Source organism: Papio anubis, chromosome 19 (assembly GCF_008728515.1).
Source record: "Papio anubis isolate 15944 chromosome 19, Panubis1.0, whole genome shotgun sequence".
NCBI classification, from domain to species: Eukaryota; Metazoa; Chordata; class Mammalia; order Primates; family Cercopithecidae; genus Papio; species Papio anubis.
In genome coordinates, this window is record NC_044994.1 from 71,749,792 (window position 1) to 71,775,044 (window position 25,253).

A 25,253-nucleotide genomic window follows, 5' to 3' on the forward strand; every position below is an offset into this window, starting at 1 on the left:
CTGCAAATATCTGCAAGCTGATTCTGACATCTTTATGGAGAGGCCTAGGAACCATTTTGAAAAGGAAGCAGTTGGAACTCACACCGCCTGCTTTCCAGATTTGCTCTGAAGCCACAGCAGGACAGTGTGGGGAGAGGACAGGCGTGGGGCCATGGACACAGTCCAGCAATAGAACCACACGAATGGGGCCAGCCGGCTTTTGGCAAAGTGAAAAGGCCTGGCACGGAGAAAGACTCGTCTTGTCAACAAATAGGGCTACAACAACTGGACTCCCATATTTAAAAAAACACAACCCATGCCTTACGTTTTATACAAAAATTCAGCTTGAGATGGACCGTGGACCTAAACATAAAACAACATTTAAAACTATAAAACTTGTACAAGAAAACATAGAGATGGCCTTTGCTGATGGGGAGTAAGGAAGGAGTTCCCAGACGTGGCGTCAGATATGTGATTCGTGAAACATGAAAACGGATAGGCTGCACTTCATCAGAGTCTAAAACTTCTGGCCTAGCGAGGGGGCTCAGGCCTGTAATCCTGACACTTTGGGAGGCTGAGGCAGGAGGATGACTTCAGCCCAGGAGTTCAAGACCAGCCTGGGCAATACAGCGAGACCCCCATCTCTATTTAAAACCCTCTTTTGACTTTTGTCCACCAAAGACTGAGAGAATGAAAAGACAAGCCTCAGACTAGGAGAAAATATTTGTAAATCACATATCTAACAAAGACTTGTAATTAAACTATATACAGAGCCGTATAAACCAACTGTAAGAAAACAACCTGATTTAAAAAGGGGCGGAAGTTTCGAACAGACACTTCAGCCAAGAGGACACGCCTATGGGCAGATACAGCCTGAACTGTTACCAGGGAAATACAAGGTTCAGCCGCAGGAGCTGTCACTCGGATGTTAGGAGGGCCCTGATCGAAGAACCAGCAGCAGAGGAGGGTGCGCGGCTGGACGGCTCAGGCCCTGCAGGCCGTGGCGTGGCGAGACTGTGGCAGAGCGTGGACGCCGGGCACACCTGCACTCATTGCACACCAGCCCCACGCCCAGGACATACCCGCGGGAAGGACAGCGTGTGTCACGTACGGAGCGAGTGTTCAGCCCCTGTATTCATCACAGCCCAGCCTGGAAGCAGCTGACGGCCGGTGCCAGATCAACCCCGGGGCATCCACAGTAGGCCGGCTCCACGGTGAAAAGCAGCAGACGGTGGGGGCCCGGGACAGCACGAGTGAGCTCAGAGGCCGGACGCCGAAGAGGCCAGGTCGGGAAGCCACGCTGATGGCCTGCGGGATACCTGGGAAAGCCAGGGGTGGGGTTGGGGTTGGGGTTGGGGTTGGGGGCCTGGCCGGGTCTGTCGCTGAGGCAGGGAACTGCGGGTTGGGGGAACTGTCCTGCGTCTCCGCACTGCGTCTTCGCGGTGGCGATGGTTCCAGGACGCTGATTTGTGCATTCCCATAAAGCTGAGCTCTGATGAGCCAGCAGGTCCTTTTACATCAATCTTTGGGCCCATTTGTGACATTCCCTGACAATTGACGCCCCAAAGTAGAACTTCCAGGTCAAAGTGCGCGCAGTCTTTGAAGGCTTTTAAAAAACGTCAGTACAGAGTTTTACGAGTTTATACCCCACCGGCCAGGCCACCGTGGGTCCCAGAACCCTGGCTGTGACTGGGACCCGTGGGACACTTGTTTGCTGGGGACGGGGCTGAGTGTGTGTGGCCTGCTCTGGTAAAGGTGAGGATGTGCTTGTGTGTCTGAGAAACCAGCTGTTCCACTTCCAGGTGTCCTGAGCGAACGCGGGCCGTGAGAACACGGCGTTCCCAGCAGGCATGTTTTGGTTTTCGCTTTGGTGGTAGTGGATGATGCCGTTTACAGGGCCTGTCCTGGTGGCTGCAGCGCCTTCTGCCATTTAGCCGGCGTTGCCACAGGCACGTCCATCAGGACCCCACGCAGCCCGGCCCACTAACCCCCAACTCAGGTGTGCCTGGGTGGGGACCATCCCCTCACCCCCGTCTAGTCAGTCCCCACATCCTCACGTTTCTATCCCAACCCCCGCCCTGCCATCTTTTCCTCTCCCAGTGCCTCCTGGAGGCTGGGCCCTCTTCTCCCACCAGCCTCCCGCCTCCAATTCCGGTGGCACAGGCTGAGCTCTCTCTGCCAGTGTGAAGCCAGAGCTCAGCTCCCCAGCACAGCACCGAAGCTGCAGGGCCTCCGTCCTCATGCCCCTCCCCATGCCATGTCCCTGTTCTCAGCCCTCCTCCCGCCCCTGCCTGTGGGCCCCACACCTGCACCCCCAAGAGAATTCTCCCCATCTAGGTCCCTCCTAACGACAAACGCTTCCATTCTCAGTCCTTCAAGGAGGTCCTCAGCTCTGCAGCCCCCACCACTGCTGGATTCCTGTCCTCTGGTGAGAGCACCTCTGTGCTAGCACCCACCTGGCAGGGACTGGCTGGTTCCCCTCCTCAGCTCCCCCAGTGGGATGCAGCCCCGGCCACTGGGTTCCTGGGGGAGAGCCAGGCTGTGATGTCCCGATGCGGCAGAGGAGGAGGCTGGATCTGCGCCTGGGTGCGGCAGCTCCCCGGGCCATAGGGCAGGAAGTCTAGATTCTGGGATTTCTTTCGTCGTCGCTTTGTGTTTTCTACCCAGATCTGAGAAATGCTTGTGGTTTCCAAAGAGAGACCGGGCACACCTGAGGCGCACAGACGCGTGGGTTCGTGATGGGGGAGCCACGGGGGCAGGGGTCTGCCTGGCTCTGTGTTCCTCAGGGGGGCTCATCCTGGGGCCCAGGAACTTGGGAGCGGTTTGCCCACAGGTTCCTGCACGTGGGAGCAAACTCGCTTTTCACGTTCATAGAATCAGCAGCGTGCGGGTCGGTGAGGCAGCCGAGACACCATCCGTGAAACCTGTGGTAATCAGAGCGTCCTGACACCAGGGCTGGGAGGCCCACACTGATCTCTGAGTTTGGGGTCCACTTTCCCTCCCCAAAGAAGCACTTGGCCAGCTCTTGGGGTCCTGCTCACACCCCTCACAGTCCCCAGCCCTGGAATCCGAGACCACAGACCCCACCCTGACAGCAGAGGGCGGAAGCTGCCAATAGGGCCTGCTCTGCAGCCCCCACCCAGCCCCGACCTTGGGTCCTGCACAGCGGAGGGAACATCGTGGAGCAGCCCAGGGCTGCGGGGCAGGGTCTGAAGGTGCCCGACCAGCCAAGGCAGGCAGAAGCCGGCCCTGGGACCCCACAGAAAACCCTGAATGTCTGTTAAAACGCACAAAAAAGCCAAACAAATCTAGAGGGTGGGGGCTGTGTGGGCCTCAAAACTGGGTGAGCCAGGCTGAATGTAGACTTTTTTTCTGACCTGATTTTTAGGCAAGTAGACCAGATGCATCCAATCTGATCAATCAGGGTCTGTTTTCTGGGTTGAAAGTTCTGGAAACGTGCCCGCTGACTGTCCCACCTGTGGCTCCACAGGTGGTCTCTAACCACGGGCAGACCCGGTCCAGGCGGTTTCTGACCCTGAGTGCAGCTGCACCCGGTCCCTCCTCGTTGTGGGGGGGGGGGGGGACATTCAGGACACACAGCCCAGGTGCTCCTGCCCCGCCGGTCCCCAAGCCCCGCCAGGGACACAGATTCCTCAGAGGGCTCGTGTGGAAGGCAGCGTCGACCAGTGGTTAGGACGGTGCCCTGGGGCCAGCCTGCCTGGCTTCAGTCCTGGGTGTGCAACCTGGTGACCTGCCAGGGGACATGGGACAGGGATACCCAGGGGACACGAGGGAGATGCTTGTGGGGAGACGGGGACAGGGACACGGGGACAGGGACATGGGGATGGGGACATAGGGACATGGGGACAGGGACATAGGAATGTGAGAGAGATGCCTGAGGGGACACAGGGACAGGGACACAGGGAGGGACACAGGGACAGATATAGGGACAGGGACATGGGGACATAGGGTCACAGGAACATAGGGACGGGACAATCAGGAGGGGAGATGAGGCAGATGCCTGTGGGGACACGGAGGGACATGGGGACAGGGACATGCAGAGAGGGCATTCGGGAGGGATAGGAGGGGACAGGAGGGAGATGCCTATGGGGAAATGGGGACAGGACACAGGGACAGAAACGCTGAGACAGCAGAGGCAGAGGTGGAGGCCGCCCTGGGCCAGAAGCCACGAGGCTGTTTCCAGGACGTACTGGGCTCAGAGCCACAGGGCTGTCTTGGGGCCGACCTGTGCTGAGATGCCCGGTGCTGCTTCCTCTCAGCAGGTGTCAGAAGGTTCACAGGCCTCGAGCTCCAGCCTGAATTTGCCACCTCCTGGTCACCGCCGCGCAGAGATAGACATGGGGCCTGGGCACCTCCTGAGCTGAGAACTTTCTAACCACCCAAATCCCAATGCCCCTCCCCCCCGGCTGGGCGCGTCAGGGTTTCAAACCTGGATCCAGCCTCCCTGGGGCTCACACACCATGTCACACACCATGAATGCCGGAGCCTGGCGTCCCAAGGGCTCACAGCCCCAGTGGTTCGGAGCGCCAAGGCCCCTGAGCTCTGCCCCAAGAGCCTCCTGCACCCAGACACCCTGCCAGGTGGGAGGGGCTTTGCAGGGTCTCCCTTGGGCACGGATCGGGGCCCGGGGACTGGCTCCCCCACTTTTCCTACAGCCGTGAGGCTCAGGAATGGACTGGAGCCAGGGATCCACACAGAAGCCCACCCGCCTTGAATGTCGGTCAAGACTTCACTGTGGTCTGTGGTCAGGGAAGGCTGCAGAGGGAGGTGAACGGGGAGCGGACATCTGACGGGGCCACCGTCTCGGGCTCACAGGGTGATTGCCTTAGAGACGTGATGAAGGCCACACATTCTGAATGCATTTAACACCCTTTAACACGGTTCAGATGGTGTCTTGTTACATGTATTTTACCACAGTTTTTAAAATGCTAGGACAAAACCCATGCCCCAGACCGAGGCTTCGGTGGAGGAGGCCGCGGGGAGCACACAGACCTGGGCCTCGGGGGTGGAGGAGGCCACGGGGGGCACACAGACCTAGGCCTCGGGGGTGGAGGAAGCCATGGGGAGCACTCAGACCTAGGCCTGGGAGGGAGGGTGGAGGAGGCCGCGGGGAGCACCCAGACCTAGACCTCAGGGGTGGAAGAAGCTGTGGGGAGCACCTACCAGGCCCAGATTCAGCCCTGTCCATGGGGTGGGGACCACGTTTGGGGCACGTGCTGGGACCGGTTCACGGGGCTTCTACGAGCTATGCTGACACGCTGCAGACTCTTGAGAAGGCCCCCAGCCCAGCTCTGGGGCTGGGTCGGCCCTGAGGCTGCAGTGGGGCTGGGACAGCAGTGTCCGTCCTTATGAGGCCTCAGTGAGGCTAGGACAGTGGCTTCCTGCTTATGAGGCTGCAGTGGGGCTGGGACAGCGGCGTCCTCCGTATGAAGCCGCAGTGAGGTTCTCATTCCCGTTTCCCTGATGACCAGTGATGTCGAGCATCTTTTCATGTCCTTCCTGAAAGTTCAGAGCTCTTCGTCGAGGAATGTCTGTTCAGACCTTTTGCCCATTTTTTTTTTTGAGTCTCTGTCGTCCAGGTGATCTCAGCTTACTGCAACCTCCTCCTCCCAGGTTCAAGCAATCCTTGTGCCTTGGCCTCCCGAGTAGCTGGGATTACAGGCGTCCACCACCACTCCGGGCTATTTTTTTTTTTTTTGTATTTTCAATGGAGACAGATTTCCACCATGTTGCCCAGGCTGGTCTCGAACTCCTGACCTCGAATGATCTGCCCACCTTGGCCTCCCAAAGTGCTGGGATTACAAGCATGAGCCACCGCACTGGCCCTCCGTTGCCCAATTTTAACTTGGGTTGTCTTTATTGTTGAGCTATAAGAGTTTCTTATCTATCCTGGATGCAAGTTCCTTATCAAGGATCCGATTTCCAAATACTTCCTTCCATTGTGGGTTGTCTGTTCACTTTCTTGCTATTGTCCTTCGAGGCACAAAGGTTTCTAATTTTTATGAAGTTCAGTTTATCAATTTTTTGTGCTTTTGATGCCATAGCTCATAGCCCTTGGCCAGTCCTTTGTCATGAAGATTTTACCCCATGTCTCCTTCTCAGAGTTCTGTAATTTTGGCACCCACATTTTGAGGTTTGGTCCATTTTTTTGTAATTTTTGCATATGGTTCAGGTAAGCACTCAGCTGGATTCTTTTGTGTGTGGACATCAAGGCACCCCAGTACCGCTTGATGATAAACTGTTCTTCCCCTATTGAATGGTCAAAATTTAGAATTTCTTTCAGCAGTGTTTTGTAGTTATCAGAGTATGAGTTGTTTTTGTTGTTTTTGTTAGTTATTCTGATGCATTTCTTCCTTTTGATGCTGTTGTGAGTGGAATTACATTAATTGTTCATTGTGAGTGTATAGAGATAAAATTGATGTTTGTTTATTGTCGCATATTCTACAACCTTGTTGAACTCACTAGTTTTAAGAGTGTTTTTAGTGGATTCCTAAGGATTTTCTATATACGAGGTCCTGTCATTTGTGAACAGACATGACCTTGTCATTGGCCTAGCAGGTGTCTCTGCACATTCTGTTTAACCTGCCTGATCGCCCTGGCCGGAACATCCAGTACAGAGTCCACTGGAAGTGACAAGAACAGGCGTTAGCATCTCATTCCTGAACGGATGGGAGCACGGAGTGTTTCGTTACTACGTGTGATGTTAGCTGTGGGTTTTTATAGATGCCTTTTTGTGGCGGTTTCCTGTTTGTTGAGTGTTTCTGTCATGAAAAGATGTTGGATTTTGTCGAAAGCTTTTTCTTCATCAGTGGCGTGATCGTGTGATTTTTCTTTTCTATAATATTGATATGATGTATTACGTTAATTGGTTTTCAGATGTTAAACCAGCCTTGCGTCCTTGGGATAAATTCCACTCAGTCCTGATGTCTGATTCTTTTTCTACACTGCTGGATTCAGCTTGTTGATACTCTGTTGAATCTTTTAACGTCGGTATTCATATGTGGCTTTCTTGTGATACCTCATCTGGTTTTTGTATCGGGGTGATGCTGGCCTCAGACTGACCTGGGAAGCCTTCTCTCCACTTCTGTATTTTCATAATAGTTCGTGAGGAATTGGTATTAATTCCTTTTTTATGAATAAAATTTTGTTTTATTTTTTTGTTTAATCTCAGGTTTTATTTTAGATTTAGGAGGCACGTGTGCAGGTCTGCTACCCGGGCATATTGTGTGATGCTGAGGTTTGGGGTAGGATTGGTCCTGTCACCCAGGTACCAAGCACAGCACCCAACAGCACATTTTCCAGGCTTTGCTCCTTCCTGCTCCCCCTGGCAGTCCACAGGGCCTGCTGTTGCCATCTTTATGTCCATGAGCACCCGACGTTTAGCTCGCACTTACAAGCGAAAACATGCTGTATTTCGTCTTCTGTTCCTGCGTTAATTTGCTTGGGATAATGGCCTCCAGCTGCAGAGGACAAGACGTCATTCTTTCTGTGGCTGTGGATATTCTCCTTTGACCGCTTGGTTGGATTCAGTGAAGCATCTGACCCTGGGCTTTTCTTGTGGGTAGTTGGAGGGTTTCTGGCTGAGCCTCTTCACTGTGATGGGTCTGTGCAGATTCTCTGTTTCTTCCTTCTGTTTCTGTAGTTTGTTTTTCTGTGAATGGATCCATTTTACCTAAGTTATCTATTGTGTTGGCACACGATTATTCACAGTGCTGCTTTATTGCCCTTTTTACGTTTGTAAGGGCAAGAGTTACGTCTCCACTTTCATTTCTGATTCTAGTAAATGGAATCTTCTCTCTCTGTTTCTTCTGCTCAAACGAGCTAAAGATTTGTTGATTTTGTTGATCTTTTCCAAGAACCAGCCTTTGGTTTCATTGGTTTCTCTATGGGTTTTGTCTTCTCTGTTTTATGAGTTCCTGCTCTCATCTGTTATTTCCCTCCCCTGCCTGCTTTAAATTTTATTTACTTTTGTTTTCCCAGTTGTCTTAGAGTGGAGTGTTAGCTTATTAATTTGGGATCTTTCTTCTTATAGGCATTGACAGCTACAAATTTCCCTCTAAGCATTACTTTTTCTTTTTATTTATTTATTTTATTTTTTATTTTTATTTTTGAGACAGGGTCTCGCTCTGTCACCCAGGCTGGAGTGCAGTGGCGCCATCAGGGCTCACTGAAGCCACAACTCTTAAGACTCAGGGGATCCTCCCATCTCAGCCTCTCGAGTAGCTGGGACTGCAGGCGTGCACCACCACACCCAGCTAAATTTTGTGTATCTTGTAGAGATGGGGTTTCACCATGTTGCCCTGGCAGGTCTCCAACTCCTGAGCTTAAGTGATCCTCCCGCCTCGGCCTCCCAAAGTGCTGGGATTACAGGCATGAGCCGCTGCGCTGGCCCTCTGAGCATGGCCGTCTGAGCATTACTTTAGCTGCCCCACGTAAGTCTGGATATGTCCTGTCTTCATTCTTACTCATCTCCAAGTCCGACTCCCTTCTGATTTCTTGGTTGACCTCTTTGATTATCTAGGAGTATGTTTAATTTCCACATATTTGTGAGGTTCCCAATTTTTTTCCTGTCATTAATTTCTAATACTGTGGATGGAGTGTATACTTGTATTATTTCTATCCTTTTAAACGTATTGAGGTTGGTTCTATGGCTGGTATATGTCCTGTTCTGGAGACTGTTCCGTGTGCACATCGGAAAAATGTATATTGCGTTGTTGGGTGACACGTTCTACGGGTGTCTGTGAGGTCCGTTTGGCTCATGGTGGTGTTCACGCCTTCTGTTTCCTTGACCCTCCTGTATAGTTTTTCTGTCCATTATTGAAAGTGCAGTATTAATTAGCTGGGCACAGTGGTGCACCCCTGTAGTCACAGCTACTCAGGAGGCTGAGGCAAGAGAATCGCTTGAACCTGGGAGGCAGAGGTTGCAGTGAGGCGAGATCATGCCATTGCTCTCCATCTGGGTGACGGAGTGAGACTCCGTCTAAAAAACAATAATAAAAATAAAAATTAAAAAGTGGGGTAATGAAGTCTCCAGCTATTATTATGGAATGTCTCTTTCTCAGTTTCTGTTCAGTTTTTGCTTCATTTACTTATTGCTGTATCATTGGTACATATGTTTTAACGGTTTTATCTTCTTGGTGGATTGACCTGTTGATCATTACATATTATCTCGAATAACACTTTTTGTTTTAACATCTACTTTGTCTATTAGCTTTCCTGTGGTTGCTGTTTGGATGATACATCTTTTCCCATCTTTTTACATTGTATCTATTTGTGTCTTTGAATCTAAAGTGTGTCTCCTGTAGACAACATTTAGTTCAATTATTTTTTAAAACCCACTCTGCTGGCCGGGCGCGGTGGCTCAAGCCTGTAATCCCAGCACTTTGGGAGGCCGAGATGGGTGGATCACGAGGTCAGGAGATCGAGACCATTCTGGCTAACACAGTGAAACCCCGTCTCTACTAAAAATACAAAAACTTAGCCGGGCGAGGTGGCAGGCGCCTGTAGTCCCAGCTATTCGGGAGGCTGAGGCAGGAGAATGGTGTGAACCCAGGAGGCGGAGCTTGCAGTGAGCTGAGATCCGGCCACTGCACTCCAGCCTGGGTGACAGAGCGAGACTCCGTCTCAAAAAAAAAAAAAAACCCACTCTGCTTTTGATTGGGTTGTTCGCTCCATTCATATCTAATGTCATGATTGATATAGTTGGGTCTGTGTCTGCCACATCTTATTTTCTGTTTCATGCGCCTCACGGATCATGTTGTTTCTGTATCCTTCCTTAGCTGCTTTCTTTTGCATTGGTTATTTTCTTATGGAGCATTTTAATTGCACTAATTTTTTATATATATGTGTAATATATATATATGTGTGTGTGTGTGTGTGTATATATATATATATAGAGAGAGAGAGAGAGAGGGGAGGTCTCTGTCACCCAGACTGGAGTGCAGTGGTATAATCTCTGCTCACTGCAGCCTCCGCCTCCTGGGATCAAGTGATTCTCCTGACTCAGCCTCCCAAGTAGCTGGGATTACAGGCACACACCACCACACCCAAGTAATTTTTGTATTTTTAGTAGAGACAGGGTTTTGCCGTGTTGGCCAGGCTGGTCTTGAACCCCTTGACCTCAGGTGATCCACCTGCCTTGGCCTCATAAAGTGCTGGGATCACAAGCATGAGCCACCACACCCAGCCCAGTAATGATATTTTAAAGGTTTTTTTTAGTTATTTATTTTAGTGTTTGCTCTGGAGTTTACCATAAATAATCAGAACCTGCTTCAGGTTTGTGCTTAATTCCAGTGAGATGAAGACGTTACGCCTGTATAGCTGTATTCACTTTTCTCCCTTTTGGTGCAATTGTTGTGACACACATTGTTACAATTATTGCTTTTGCTTCACTATCTGTCATTTCCTTAGACCATTACACTTTTGCTCCCACACACCTCTGCTCCCACACACCTCTTTTGGGCTTTTATTGGCAAATACATTACACGTATATTACATTTCTATATGCTGCAGGCTTAATACATTATATACATCTTATTTTTATACAGTTGCTGTTCAAATCAATTAAGAAAAAAATGCATTTATAGTGTCTTTTCTAATTACATAATAACCTTTACTAACACTTTTTGTGTCGATCCACATTTTCATCTGGGGTCACCTGCTTTCAGCCTGAAGAACCTTCTTTAGTATTTCTTGTGAGGCAGGTCTGCTAAGCAGTGAATTCTCTCAATTTTTGTTTACCTGGGAAAGTGTTTATTTTTTACTTTAATTTTTCAACAGTAACTTTGCTGGATATAGGATTCTTGATTGGCAGGGTGTTTTTCCTTTGAGCACTTTGGATATGCTATTCCACTGCCTTCTGGCTTGCAGTGTTTCTGCTGATAAATCAGCTGTTTATCTGTGAAGTGCCTTTGTAAGTGATCTTCATTTTGCTCTTGCTGCTTCCATGCTTTTTCCTTGTCTTTGACCTTCATTACGTTTATTATGATGTGTCCATCTGTGGGTCTCTGTGTTTATCCTGCTTGGAGTTCATTGAGCTTCCTGGATATATAGGTCATTGTTTTTAATAAATTGAGGGTTTTTTTCCCACCATTATCTCTTTGCATAGTTTTTCTTCTCCCTTCTCTCCTCTCCTTGGATATTCCCATTATGCATATGTGGGGGCATATAATGGTGTCCTGCGCTTCTCGAGGCGCTGTTTGCTTTATTCTTTTTGTCTCTGTTCTTCAGCATAATTCCCATCAAACTATCTTCATGTTTACTAATTCTTTTTTCTGCCGGTTAAAACCTACTGTTAAGCTTTTCTAGTGATTTTAAATTTTTTTTATTTCAATTATTGCACTTTTCAATTCCAGAATTTCCATTTGGGTATTTTTTTAAATGTCCATCTCTTTACCAACAGCCTCTATTTGTGGCATTTTCACTTATGCTTCCTTTAGTTTTGTGAACATACTGATAGTGGCTGCTTTGAAATCTCATTCTGTTAAATTTGACATTTGGTCACTCTCACAGCAGTTTTTGTTGCCTGCTTTCTTCCTGATGTATGAGTCATACTCTCCTTTTCTTTTTCTTCCTTCCTTCCCCTCCTCCTCTTCCACATATCTTGTCATCATTAGACACTAGACGTTTTAGACAAGATACTCTAGCCCTTTGGGTAGTCCCCATCCTGGGCCTGTTACTCACTGGTTTAGTCTTTTGGTGACTGGCTGGGTTACTGTCGTGATGCCCGTGCGCCCTTCCTCCTCCCCAGCAACAGTCTCTGTGTCGGGCCAGCACCAGTGTGCCACAGTCACCCTAGGATGACAAGGTTTGGGGAGCAACCTCTTCCTCTGTCTCACTGACCACACCCAGTAGTTAAAACTCCAAGTTGCCAGCTGAGAGCTCTGTTATTCCTCTACAACCTGATCATATTGCAGCTCCTTCTCATTGCTTTCTGAGAGTGCCTGACATTGTTCTGACCCCAGGAGGGCTCCTGCCAGCTGTCTTCTCCCCTCGTTCCCCAGCACCCTAGCCAGCCTGCATCTAGGCTACATGGTCAGCAGGCGCATGAATCTGCTAATTCACTTCACCTCCACCTCTGATCGTGTTGAGAGTGTCCTTAGGTGTAAGCTTCTTCATGTTCTGTTACAAATGAGGTCAGTTCCTTTGAGAGGAGATTACTTCCTGCATCTCCCTCCTGGCAGAAATCTCTGAACCATGGATTTGGGGGATGGGGACAAGGGCAAGCCTCAGTGTGAATGACACCCTCCTTCTCTAGGAGCTGAGAGCTTGATGGGGGGCAGCAGCCTGAGACCTCATCGGCCTCTCCTGGCCTGGAATCACTGCAGCAAGGGCAGTCAGGCCCTGTCTTCTCAGTGTGCCACACCCACGGCCAGCCTCCCACCCATGACACCCAAGGCCAGCCTCCCGCCCGTGACACCTAAGGCCAGCCTCCCATCCAAGAGAGTGGGGACTGGGTGGGAGGAGGGTGCCCCACCCTCCACCGGACTCCCCAAGGACGTAGCCCCAGGAGCTGAGGGCAGAATGTGAGATTGTGATGTCGGTCCCTTCCGGGGGAAGAAGCCCCCTGACTGGGAGCTGTGGGTGGGGTGGGGTGGGGTGGGGGTGGGAGGGCTGTGTCCGTGGCTGCAGCCATTCCACACGGAGTCTCCTCCTGGCCAAGCTGAGGAGGAGGATGCAGTCTTGACACAGATACCACAAATGCTCTTTCTTACAGAATGTTCACATATAAATAGATGTTTCTTTGTTTGCTGTTTGCTCTTAAGATCATTTCCCAAGGCTTTAAAAGGTCAAGGGTTTAAACATTATTTTCACCAGTTTCCTGGGTCAGCTAAGGGCATCCGCTCTCAAGCCCGAAGTGATCACCATTAAATCTTGCTGGTTTTTCATTTTGTTTTTTTTCCAATAGGAACTGGGCCTGTTTGTCAATATCCCTTGCACCCGCTTCCGTGGGTTGGCGCGGGAAGGGTGGCCTGGGGGATGCCTCTGGTCCTGGGGAAGGAAGGGCGCAGCGCCCCCGGCCCTCCAACAGGCCTGCGCCCCCAACCCCACGTCCCCTTTCCCCGCAGGGCGAGTGCTCCCCCAAGTGCCGCAGCCTGTTCGTGCTGGAGACCGTGTGCGTGGCCTGGTTCTCCTTCGAGTTCCTGCTACGCTCCCTGCAGGCCGAGAGCAAGTGCGCCTTCCTGCGCGCGCCGCTCAACATCATCGACATCCTGGCGCTGCTGCCGTTCTACGTGTCCCTGCTGCTGGGGCTGGCGGCAGGCTCGGGCGGGACCAAGCTCCTGGAGCGCGCGGGGCTGGTGCTGCGGCTGCTGCGCGCGCTGCGCGTGCTCTACGTGATGCGCCTGGCGCGCCACTCGCTGGGGCTGCGCTCGCTGGGCCTGACCGTGCAGCGCTGCGCGCGCGAGTTCGGGCTGCTGCTGCTGTTCCTGTGCGTGGCCATGGCGCTCTTCGCGCCGCTGGTGCACCTGGCCGAGCGCGAGCTGGGCGCGCGCCGCGACTTCTCCAGCGTGCCCGCCAGCTACTGGTGGGCCGTCATCTCCATGACCACCGTGGGCTACGGCGACATGGTTCCGCGCAGCCTGCCCGGGCAGGTGGTGGCGCTCAGCAGCATCCTCAGCGGCATCCTGCTCATGGCCTTCCCGGTCACCTCCATCTTCCACACCTTCTCGCGCTCCTACTCCGAGCTCAAGGAGCAGCAGCAGCGCGCGACCAGCCCCGAGCCGGCCCTGCGGGAGGACAGCACGCGCTCGGCCACGGCCACCGAGGACAGTTCGCAGGGCCCCGACGGCGCGGGCCAGGCCGCCGACTCCGCGGACGCGCTGTGGGTGCGGGCAGAGCGCTGACGCCTGCGCCGCCCGCACGGGGATCCCCCGCCCCCTCCAGCTGCAGCGTCGGGACCCCCGAGGCGCGCCGAGGAAGGGGGTCGTCTGGCTCTGGGGAGCGGCTCCTGCCGGCCGCGTCCTCGGCCCTCCTGTGTGAGCAGCCCCAGAACTCGGCGGGGCCCCGCCTGACTCCCCTGGCAGCGCTGGGCAAAGTCACTGGCCTGTGTCCTCCTGCCCTGCTTCTTTCTTTGGATTTTTAATTTTCTATACCTAGATAAAAATAAATTTAGTAAGTCCCAGAAGTTCCACGCCGACTGTGGATGACTTCGTCCCCGCCCCCGACTTTTCCTGCCTCCGGCCAGGGAGAAAGGGGTAGCGCGGCCCTTGCCAGGCCCCCATGGCACCCAGAATGGGCACCCTACGGAAGGAGGCCCTCCGCATCCACCTCTGCCCAAGGCCACATCACCTTCCCAGGGATGGGACAGAGGTTTGAGCCGACGCGCACAGCACCCCAGTGCCGCCCCAGTAACTGCCCTTTTGGTGGTCAGGGAAGAGGATTCCAGCCCTGACCTCTAACCTCCATTCCCTGACACCACCTCCCTGGGGAATCTTCAAGGCTTGACCTCAGGGAGGGTGACAAGGGCCTCCTGACACTCCCTCCGGATAAGGTTTGCGTGTGGCATTGCAACCCTTCCATGGCCGCCTTCTGGGCCTTTCTGCAGGTGGAGAGGAAGGAAATTTCCACACCGCGCTGCTCTGCACTCGTTCATTTTGATGAGTTCATCCAGGAAACTTGAGACATGATGGCCACAGCCGGAAGCGGAAGGGGGATGCCTCACCAGAGGGTCCCACTGTCCATTACACAGCAGGAGTCTGTAGGGGACGCAGGTGTGGAGAAAGGGGAGATGTGCATGGCCCCGGTGAGTGCCTGAGTGCAAGCCCCAGTCCTTTTCCATAGCAGACCTGCAGCAACCCACCGGGACCACGTGGGGCTCAGACCTGCCTCCCCCAACAGCCAGGTCAGCTGGTGCCCCAGGTGCCCATGACACGGAGGGTCCATGGATGCCAGGCACACAGCGCGGGTGGGCCTGGGGTCTGGCTCTGCACTGAGGGCCACTCTCACAGTGACAGCCTTGGGTCTTGCTCAGGAATGAGCAGAGCTTGGCACTGGTCTGAGAGGCCCACGCAGAGGACAGCCCGAGGGGCCACGCGCCGAGGCCGGTGCCCCCTACTTGCTGCTTGTCCCAGCATTGCTGGTGACCCCCAAAGACAGAAGAATTCCTCCTGTGCGGTGAGGTGCTGCCCACCACGAAGACCCCCAGAAATAAACCCAAGTTGTTCTTCCACGGAGGGCCAGGTCAGAGGTGGGGAATGTCGGGGGATGGGGAGTCTTGGACCTGCCCCTCCCCACTTTGGGCTGCAGGGTCTGGCCAGGGAGCCCTGGGGCCCTCCAAGACCCGGGCCCACCAGAGGCCACCCTGGGTCACCAGGATGGGGGTGCCGGGCACTTGTGCTGAGGCTGGGGTGGGGGTACATTTTCTCCTGAGCAAGTGCCCACCCAGCCCCTGGGCATCCTTTTCCCTCTACAGGTGCCCTGTGGGCCACCCTCTCAGGCCCCTGGGAAGGGCACAGGGCTGGGGCTCAGGGCAGGCCTCAGTTTCCTCATGTGGTGAGAGGAATGTGAACTCAGGCTCCCACGACCTGCTCTCCCACGGAGGGGCCTCACTGGGAGTCGTCCTCGGCCTCCTGCTTCCCTGGCGGTGCTTTGTTGCTGAAAACTATCAGAAGGCATCGCAGGGTGGCAGTGCCCTGAGAGTTGAGAAACGCAGCTGTTTCCACCGCTGCCCCCACCCCCATGGCTCCCACAGTGTGGGGTTGAGACCTTGCCCCCATTTCCTGTTAAAACCCGGTGGCCCAGAGTGGTCCCCAAGAACTGCCTGTCTCCACACCCTGAAGACGCACAACCCCACCCCTGCGCGGGACCTCTGGTTCATCTGGCACCACCCACCAGCACTTGAGGAGGGCGATTTGTGTCCGAGACGTTCTAGACACGCTGGCCTTCATCTCCCATCTTCCCCCAGGCTGCTGCCTGCATGTGGCCTGTGCCCTCTCCTAGTACCCGGATGGGCCCTTCAACCCAAATCCTGCCCTGCACCCACACGACTGGTTTTTTACTGGACAAAGAAACTCGCATCTTGCCTTCAGTGTAAACACTGCACGGAAAAAATCGCAGTGCGCACACAGCTCCACCTCTATGAGCTGCTCCGAGATCACAAATCTGGAAATGCTTCTCTTGGCCTTTAAAGGAGACCTTTCCCATGCTCTGAGCCTTCAGTGGTGGGAGGCAGAAGGGCGGATGTGTGAACCGCAGAGGCCAGGGCAGCCAGACCCGTCTGTGATGAGCCGAAAGGACCCCCGGGCCACTGGCCCACAGGCAAAGGGTAGTGACAGGTTGAGGGGGCTGGGCTGTCATTTGGGGGCCCTGGAGGAACCCGGGTCACACGGGAGCCTTCTAAGGTGGCCCAGGCTAAAGGGTGTGTCTGGGCAGAGGCCAGGACCACAGCCAGATCCTTCCCTCTGCCCGGGGCCCACTCATACCGCACGGGATCCACAAATGGTTTATTGATTCCAAGTCACCACACGGGATACATTCAGCAGTCACCGTGCCTGCAGTCGGTGACATTTTAATGTGAGGCAATTACCGCTACAGACATCTTGCTTCATCTTAAAAAAATAAAAATTTTCAAAGCATCTCACAGGCCAAAGAGCTAAACAGGACCCCCACTCAGACATTCAAGAGTGTTTCCGAGGAAGACTCGGGGCGGCAGCGTGGAACATCTTCCCATGGCCACAGCCACGGCCCCGGCATAGAGCTCAGATGCCTGCGGGAAGCGGCCCCTCCGCCCGCGGAAGGGAAGACGGTGCCTGTTGGAGCCGCACAGAAGCATCCAGAACTCTGAGGACTGGGGGCCGGCTGCGGTCAGTGCAGGGCTGCTGACACCGTGTGACCTCGTGCTAAACTGAAAACGGGGTGGGGGCAGAGCGTGGGGTGACAAGGGTCAGACTGGCAGCTCCCACTGTAGCAGAACTGTGGGAGCCAGCATAAGGGGGTAGGCAGTGGACAGGACAGGATGTGGCAGGCCCTGGCACTCCCACTCAGGAATTTGCTTCAGGCCAAAAGCCCAGGGCGGCAGGGTGAGGGGCCATCAGCCAGGACCTGCGTGGCAGGGGCAGCCCCTCCACTCCCTCGACCCGAGGCCGCCTCCCTCCTGGAAAATGGACATCAATGCTGTATCCGGAGGTGCAGTCGGCGCCCAGAAGGAAGGGGCTCTCTGCCAGGCCCAAGGGTGGCGTGCGGACTGCGTGTGCACAGCCTCGGCACGGCCCCCGCAGCCTTCGCCCATGAGGCCTCCACGTTGTCTGATGGTCGCTGGCATCTGCCACATCCCCAAGGACTCAAGGAGGACCAGAGGCTCCGACAAGAGCAGCGTGAGCTACCCCTGGTGATGCTCAGCAGGGCTGGACACAGCATAGCCACGAGGCGTCTGGGCCTGGCAGCCGCTCTCGAGGCCCAGGAAACACCAACTGCCAGAAACCAGGAGCACGGCGACCCTGCGTCCACACAGCTGCTTTCCACCAGCAGCACGGCGACCCTGCGTCCACACAGCTGCTTTCCACCAGGAGCACGGTGACCCTGCGTCCACACAGCTCCTTTCCACCAGGAGCACGGGGACCCTGCGTCCACACAGCGCCTTTCCACCAGGAGCACGGTGACCCTGCGTCCACGCAGCGCCTTTCCATGTGTACCAGGCAGAGAAAGCCCCGCCCTCCACAGTGCCAGACCCCGGGCAGCAGAGGCCGCCCCAGTCCAAGCAGGGTCTGGCCAGGGTGTCGCGGGGTTGACGGCTCTGCTCACAGGACTTGCAGGGTCTCCTGAGGTCACCCCACGGGTCCACCTGGAGCAGGTGCCTGCAGGCCGCCTTCCACCGCCCCGTGTGTACCTCGGGCTCAGCCGGTGTTTCGTAAGAGGAAACGGGAAAAACACTTGCTTTTTATATCACCCTAAAAACATCTGAAACCCTCGGGCTCAGATCCACCCTGGCTGTCCCACCCCCACCGCCCACCCGGAGAGACCCCACAGAGGCTGGAGACCCCAACACCCGGACCCCGTCTTCCCCACACCTGCGGCGGCCACAGCACCCACCAGTGCCCGTGGCTGGCTGGCCCACATCCTTGTCCTCCCCACTCTTAGAGGGCCTTGGTGCCAGCAGGGTGCACAGCGTGCAGCGCCGGCTTCTGGGGGTGACGGGCAAAGGCGTAGGCCTGCCCCAGGATGGCCAGGTCCACCAGCACCTGCAGCAGGCCGCACACGGAGAACTGCAGAGGTGCGCCCTTCAGCAGGAAGTAGGCCGTCTTGAAGGCGTCGCCACTGGTCCACATGAGCACCATCTTGATGCTGTGAAGACAAAAGCGGGCAGTCGGTGGGGAGGACGGTGACCTGGGGCTCAGGGGGCACCCAGGTGGTCGAGGGGACACCCAGGCAGTCCACAGGGTGACCCAGGGATCAAGAACACCCCAAGGGGTCAGGGGGATACCCTGGGAGGCTGGGGCCTACCTGGGTGGGGAGGGCTGCCTTACCCCAAGGAGTCAGGGACACCCCAGGGGGCCAAAGGACACATGCTGACCCTGCCTGTCCCACACAACCCGGCCCTTGACTTCTCTCTGGCCTCAGGAGCTGCCGCCTGGCTGGGGCTCCAGAGGCTCCGACTCAAGCACTGCATGCCCAAGAACAGCGAGACCAGCTCAGGTTACTGCGGGCGGCAGGGGTGGGCAGCCGAGGAGGTCAGGGCTTCTGACAGCGAGACCACCTTGAGGTTACAGGGGACCGCAGGGGTGGGCAGCTGAGGTGGTCAGGGCCTCTTATCAGCGAGACCAGCCGGAGGCTACAGGGGACGGCAGGGCGAGCACTCGAGGTCAGGGCCTCTGGTGGGTGGTGGCGATTCTGGGAGGGGGCAGGCCTGGGAGGGTGCTGAGGACGCAGATAGGGGCCTCCAGGCACACAGCGGAGCGGAGCAGCTGCTCCTGGGTCTCTGCTGGCCAGGCCTCCTTCCCTGGTGATTGGCTCAAACCTTCCCTTCCTGGAGTGAACAGGGAGCAGCTGCCACCCACCATCCTAGTCCAAACACACTTCCCCCACCGCCATGTTCATGCCCCGGCTTGCCTAGCAGTGAACATGAGTGCTGCTGTTTTCCCACGTGAAATGTTTAAATTAGTGGTCACTGACCCTTCCGCAGCTCCTGAAGCCAGAGGCAGAGCCTGGGCGGGGAGCACTGCCTGGACAGAAAGGACAGGACACAGCCGTCCCCCACCCCGGGGCCTCCATCCCGCTCACAAGCCAGCGTGGGCGCCTGCCCTGAAGTGGCCTGGGTGCCACAGCCGCCCTGCGCGAGAGTCTTCGGGCACAGCCGTGGCCAGGTGTGTGGGTCAGGGCTGGAGCTAGGAACCCGCAGGAGACAGCCGGCATCTGCACCCACTTCTCTCTCCTAAGGCCACAGTGCTCAGCTCTGGAGCATCTTGTTGGCCTCAGAGCATAAATCTGGCTTTATCATTACACCCACTGGGAAAAACCAGGAGGTTTTGGGACTGTTTCCACTTGGGTCGGTTTAGCTAAATTACAAAGGTTTCCCCCAACCCCCAGGGTGCATTTTCCTCCCAGTTTTTATTCTCTGGGATGTGTCTTCCCCTGGATACAGCTCCAGCTCCACAAAATCCAGTCTTTTCCACAGACAAAAAGACAGGGTGGTGCCTAGGTAGCACTGGGGGAAGGTGGTGTGGGCACCTTGGCCTCCCACACACCCCAGCAGTCAGCCCAGGCTTTGGAATCCCCCTTTAGGCGTGGGCAGGGCTGTACAGCTGACCTGGGGTGGGGCTCCGGGTTTAGGACCACAGCCCCAGTGCAAAGGCACCCACCTTTCCCGCACTAGCCACGCACACAGCAGGCGCCCGGGAATCGCGCGGTGACCCCACCGTCGCCCCACACAGCTTCCAGTTGACCCCTCACACCGGGATGGGAAACAGAGCACTCGCCTGACCTTCACACACGGCTGAGATTTCCCAGGATGTGTTTGTGAACAACACTCGGGGCCTGAGAGCCACAAAGGCGGCCATGCCTGCTTCAGGGACGGGCTGCTTCCCACACAAAGCCCGTGGCTTTATTTGGCGTGCAGCATCGGCTCACACTTGAGTTTCAACACTTTGTTTTTAATCAGTTGATAACTGTGTACACACACACCCCCCCACACACAGACACACAATTTCTGGCTTCCCTTGAAAAAGAGCCTTTTCAGATTTTAGATTATGCATCTAAAATTTCCTTCATAGATATGGATTATTTAATAGATATTCAAGTTATTTCTTCTTGGGTTAAAGGAATTGGTCCATTTTATCCAGATTTTCAAATGTATGGGTATGAGGTTGTTCACTGTACTCTTTTGATGCCTGTGGGGCCTACAGAATATGCTCTTCATACCAAATACTGGGGATCTGTGCTTTCTTGTCACTCTGGCTACCGGTTTCTCAGTTAATGATTTGTTCTGAAGAACCAGCTTTAGGCTTGGTTTTTTATATTTGCTGCAGTTTTGTTTTCATTTTTGTTGCTTGGTGTTAGCTCTGTTATTTCCTTCCTTCTGCTTGTTTGGGTTTACTTTGCATTTCATTTTCTAGTTTCTTAAGCTTAGATTGATAATTTGAGAACTTTCCTTTTCTAAAATCAGTATTTAATACTACAAATTTAACTCTAAGCATTGCTTTAGTTGCATCCCACAAATTTTGATATGGTGTTGTATTTTTCAGTTCAAAATATTTTCCATAGTTTGCTTTGAGACATCTTTAACAGATTGTTTAAAGGTGTGTTGTTTAGCTTCTAAATCTTTGGAGACTTAAGATCTGTTTCTGCTATTAATTTCTAGCTTAATTCTATATTCGTAGAAAATACTCTGGACAATTTCAGTTCTTTTAAAAAATTCTCATGACCCAGGATATGGTCTGTTTTGGTGAATACCTACTGGGATCTGAAAAGAATCGTACATTCACTTGGTTGTTGATGGTGCCCAGGTTTTCTCTATCCTTGCTAACTTTGTCTGCTTTTTCTATCTGTTACTGAGGAGAGCTGGAGTCCCTAAGTGTGACCGGAGATTCTTTCCATTTCTATCAGTTCCGGCCTCACGGACTTCCAGGCTGGGGGTTCTGTGCAGACGCACTCGGAACTGTTGTCTCTTCTTGGTGAATTCACCGGTCTGTCATGATGCAATGTCCCTTTTTATTCAGGGCAAATGTTTTACTTTGCCTGGTATTAACACAGTGACTCCAAGCTTTCTTTGATTCATATATGCATAGTATATCTTTCTCCATCCTCTTATTTTTAATCTCACTGCATGGCCTCCTGCTCAGTATATCCCTGCACCCCGGCATCAGCCATGGATGTAATTAAAGTGAGCCTGCTGTAAACAGTAGGTAGCTGAGTCTTGGGTTTCCTTTTAAATTAATTTGAACATTGCTGTCCTTTAATTGGTATGGTTAGGCCATTTACATTGAATGTTATTATTGACATGTTTGAATTTAGGTCGACCATTTTAATTTTTTTTTGTTCTCAGCTTGTCCCTACTGTTTTATTCCTGCCTTCTTTTAGATTATTTGAAATTTTAAAAACATCCCATTTTAATGTATCTGATTTTTCACTGTATATGTGTGTGTGTGTGTGTGTGTGTGTGTGTGTGTATATATATATATATATATATTTTTTTTTTTTTTTTTTTGAGATGGAGTCTCACTCTGTTGCCCAGGCTGGAGTGCAGTGGCAAGATCTCAGCTCACTGCAACCTCTGCCTCCCAGGTTCAAGCAGTTCTTCTGCCTCGGTCTCCCAAGTAGCTGGGACTACAGGCGCCTGCCACCACGCCCGGCTAATGTTTGTATTTTAGTAGAGATGGGTTTCACCGTGTTGCCCAGGCTGGTCTCGAACGGAGCTCAGCCAATCCACCTGCCTTGGCCTCCCCAAGTGCTAGGATTACAGACGTGAGCCACCGTGCCTGGCCTGTATAGTTCTTTTAGTGCTCTAGGGCATTGGTTCCCAAATGGGAGTGATTATGACCCCATCCTCACACCCCTGCCCAAGGAAACATCTGGCAATTTCTGGAGACATTTTTAGTTGTCACAGCTGGAGGAACACTGCTGGTATCTAGTGTGTAGAGGCCATAGCTGCTGTTAAACATCCTGAAGTACCAGGATAGTCCCCCACAATAAGGGATTCTCCAGTTCAAAGTATCAATAGTGCTGCGGTTGAAAAAGCCTATTGTAGGGACTATAATATAGGTAACTTGTCCGAGTCTCCTTAAGATCAACATTTTAGCACCTTAAGTGGAGCGTGGAAGTCTTCCCACCAAGTTCACTACGGTCTCCCTCTTTTACACTGCAGTTGTCACTACAACTAAAACCCCACCAGTTATATTTTTTTGCTTTCACTTTTCAAATAACTTAAGGAAAGTATCTATATTTACCCAGATATTGGCCATTTCTGTTGGTTTTTCCTTCATTCCTGGGGTCCCAAGTTGCTCTCTGGTCCACTTCCCTTCCAGCAGAAGAACTGGCTTTAGCATTTCCTGTCGAGGAGCACGGCTGCCACGACTTTGCTTCGCTTCCTTTCATTTGAGGTGGTCTGTCTTTTGCCTTGATTCCTAAAGGATTTTTTTTTTTTGCTGAATAGAGAATTCTGGGTCAAACGCTCTTTTCTCGCAGCGTCTGAACAATGAGCCACTTCCTTCTGACCTCCCTCGTTTCCGGTGAGAAACCAGAGTAATTTGGATCCTTTTCCTCCGACTGCTTTTGACATTTTTAAATTTGACTTTGATTCTTACCAGTTTGATTGTGATGTGATACGTTTGGGATTCACTGAACTTCTTACATCTCTGTTTGTCTTTCACCAAATTTGGGTGTTTTCAGCCCGTATTTCTTCAGTTATTTTTCCTCTGTGCCACACTCTTTCTCCTCGCTCCCAGGCTCAGATGACAGAATATTAGACCTTTTGGAATTTGCCCCTGACTCTCTTCATGTTTTTGTTACTGTTTTTCAATTGCTTCCTGTTCAGAATGGACATTTTTTATTGATCTGTCTTCAAGTTCACTATTTCCTCTCATCTGCATTCTACAGTTGTGCCATATAATATATTATTTAGATTACTGTATTTTTCAATTTAAAATTATCTATTTGGTTTTCTTTAAACCTCTATTTCTCTGCGGAGATGTTCCGTCTTCCCACACATTCCAAGAATGTTTCTCTTTTCCGTCAGAGCACAGTTACAACAGTGACTGTCGGCCTGAGCTGGTTCCTATTGACTGTCATTTCCATTGAGAGCTGAGAAGCTCTGACTCTTCATACGTAACTTTGGTTTTTATCTTGGACATTCTGAACATTATGCAGTGAGATGTGAGTCTTCCGTGGTCCATCAACAGTGTTGCTTTTCCTGCTACCAAGCACTTCACGTGGTTAGATTCAGGGTGCGAGGTCTGACTTGTTTTTGGTGGACTACAGTTCAATTTAATTCCACTTCAGAACCTTCCTTTTGCTCTTTAGATCTGTCCTTCATGTGCAACACTCAGAGACAAGACTGGGACTTGAGAGGTCGACTGTCCACAATGACACTGAGTTCTCAAAGCTGTTGGGATGTAGTTTAGGGCCAGATCTATGCATGTGTAGTTCAAGGGTGAGTCCAGAAACTTCACCACAGCATCCCCATTCTTCCTCACCATGGTGTACCCAACCTTCCCCATCAGAGTACCACAGAGTCCCCAGCCTTCCCCACAACCTCACCACAGTCCCCAGCCTTCCCCACAACCTCACCACAGTCCCCAACCTTCCCCACAACCTCACCACAGTCCCCAGCCTTCCCCACCACCTCACAAGACTTTTTCTAGTTCACTCTCTTCTAAATTTGAGCATTTTTTCCGCATCACATATGAATGAACTAAGCTATAATTTAAGGCACGTTTAAGCTGTAATTTAACATTCTCTTATTCTAAAAGAGACCATACGCACCACACAGGTCCTACATAAAGGACCAATGACAGGTGTAAAACAGACAAACAAGGCACCCTGGAGGATCTGCCGACCGTGTCTGTTTTGTCCAGGGTTTCCCATATGGCTGCGCGTGTTCCAGTGTAGACGGAGGAGGCCAGGGCACGTTTGCTTTCGCTGCTTTGACAGACAACGTCCCTCCTCACAGAGCGGCCACACGAGTTAACTGTGAACAACTTTCAGACTATCTTCAGTGAAACAGTCAAAGCAAGCAACTCAAACCTAGAGAGACAGCTTTTAGCTCCCGTCGTAACATCAGGTAAAGCCCTGTGGCCTGCAAGCCCCCGACTGCCAGGCATGGCTGGGGAAGGGCTGGGAGGCAGCAGCACCCGCACCATGGCCTCGGCGGGGGCAAGTGGGAAGGTGATGCCTGAGCCTGGCCCCCAGGGAGGAGGAGCAGAGCCTGGAACAGCCTGGGCTGCTTTGCTGTCTGGAGGGAAATCGGGGGTCGGGTCCCCTCCTGAGGCCCCAACCACAGGCAGAGCCCAGACCCATTCGGAGCCCACCCTAGGAAGGGGCTGGGCAGCCCCGAGAGGCCAGTGGGGGCCTGGACACCTCCTTTCCATCCCCTTCCCTGCTGACGCCTCCAACACACAGAACCCCAGGGAGCCAGGCAGGCCAGGAGGCAGGTGGCTGGCCACCCCCAGTGAGGATTCCACAGTGGCAGAGCTCAGGCCTGCACACACCAACAAAGATGGAGGCAGATGCTGGGCTCCAGAGTTCCAGCTGGGACACAGCCGTGGTCAGATGGGGGCCGGAGGACGTGCAGCTGAAGCCTGATCCCAGGACCACCTGTCCCTGTCCCCGGGTCACCGCCCAGCGCCCTCACTGTTAGCATCCCTGGGGCCCTGACGCACAGGTGCGCCCCGCAGCACGGCAGCTGCAGACACAGAGCCATCGCTGGGCTGGGCTCTGCTGGCTGCGGGGACATTCCAGCTGCTGGGACAATCCGGAAGAAGGCTCCACCACTGTGGCATGGGGACTGGAATCCCAGCCACCCCCACCCCCCTAGCTACATCATTTAGAGGGCAGGGGAGGGGCCAGGAGCAGGAGGGACGGAGCAGGAAGGGGACACAGCAGGGAGGATGGGAGCAGGGAAGGGGACAAATAGCAGGGAGGGATGTGAAGGGGACAAACAGCAGGGAGGGAAGGGACAAATAGCAGGGAGGGATGGGAGCAGGAAGGGGACAACAGCAGGGAGGGGATGGGAGCAGGGGGGACAACAGCAGGGAGGGCACGGGAGCAGGGGACAACAGGGAAGGGAGAGGAGCAGGGAGTACATGTAAATTGGAACGAAGTATACC

The 25,253-nt window shown here is 53.3% G+C and overlaps 2 protein-coding genes across 7 annotated transcripts in view; one reads left to right on the forward strand and one right to left on the reverse strand.

Moving 5' to 3' along the window:
- The window catches only part of KCNG2 (potassium voltage-gated channel modifier subfamily G member 2), an 83,709-nt gene extending 66,743 nt beyond the window's left edge, over window positions 1–16,966 (forward strand). For 2 of the 3 annotated variants that reach the window (XM_009192959.3, XM_021930239.2), the window contains one exon: window positions 13,068–14,126. In XM_009192959.3, the coding sequence (XP_009191223.1) occupies window positions 13,068–13,844 (777 nt within the window). In that variant the 3' untranslated portion in view covers window positions 13,845–14,126. Of the gene's footprint in view, window positions 1–13,067; window positions 15,181–15,412 lie in introns of those variants that run through there. The other variant, XR_004180125.1, reaches the window with a different exon arrangement.
- The window catches only part of SLC66A2 (solute carrier family 66 member 2), a 47,022-nt gene continuing 38,196 nt past the window's right edge, over window positions 16,428–25,253 (reverse strand). For all 4 annotated transcript variants that reach the window (XM_017951890.3, XM_017951888.3, XM_017951887.3 and 1 more), the window contains one exon: window positions 16,428–18,279. In XM_017951890.3, coding sequence (XP_017807379.1) covers window positions 18,218–18,279 — 62 coding nt within the window. In that variant the 3' untranslated portion in view covers window positions 16,428–18,217. The remainder of the gene's footprint in view (window positions 18,280–25,253) is intronic.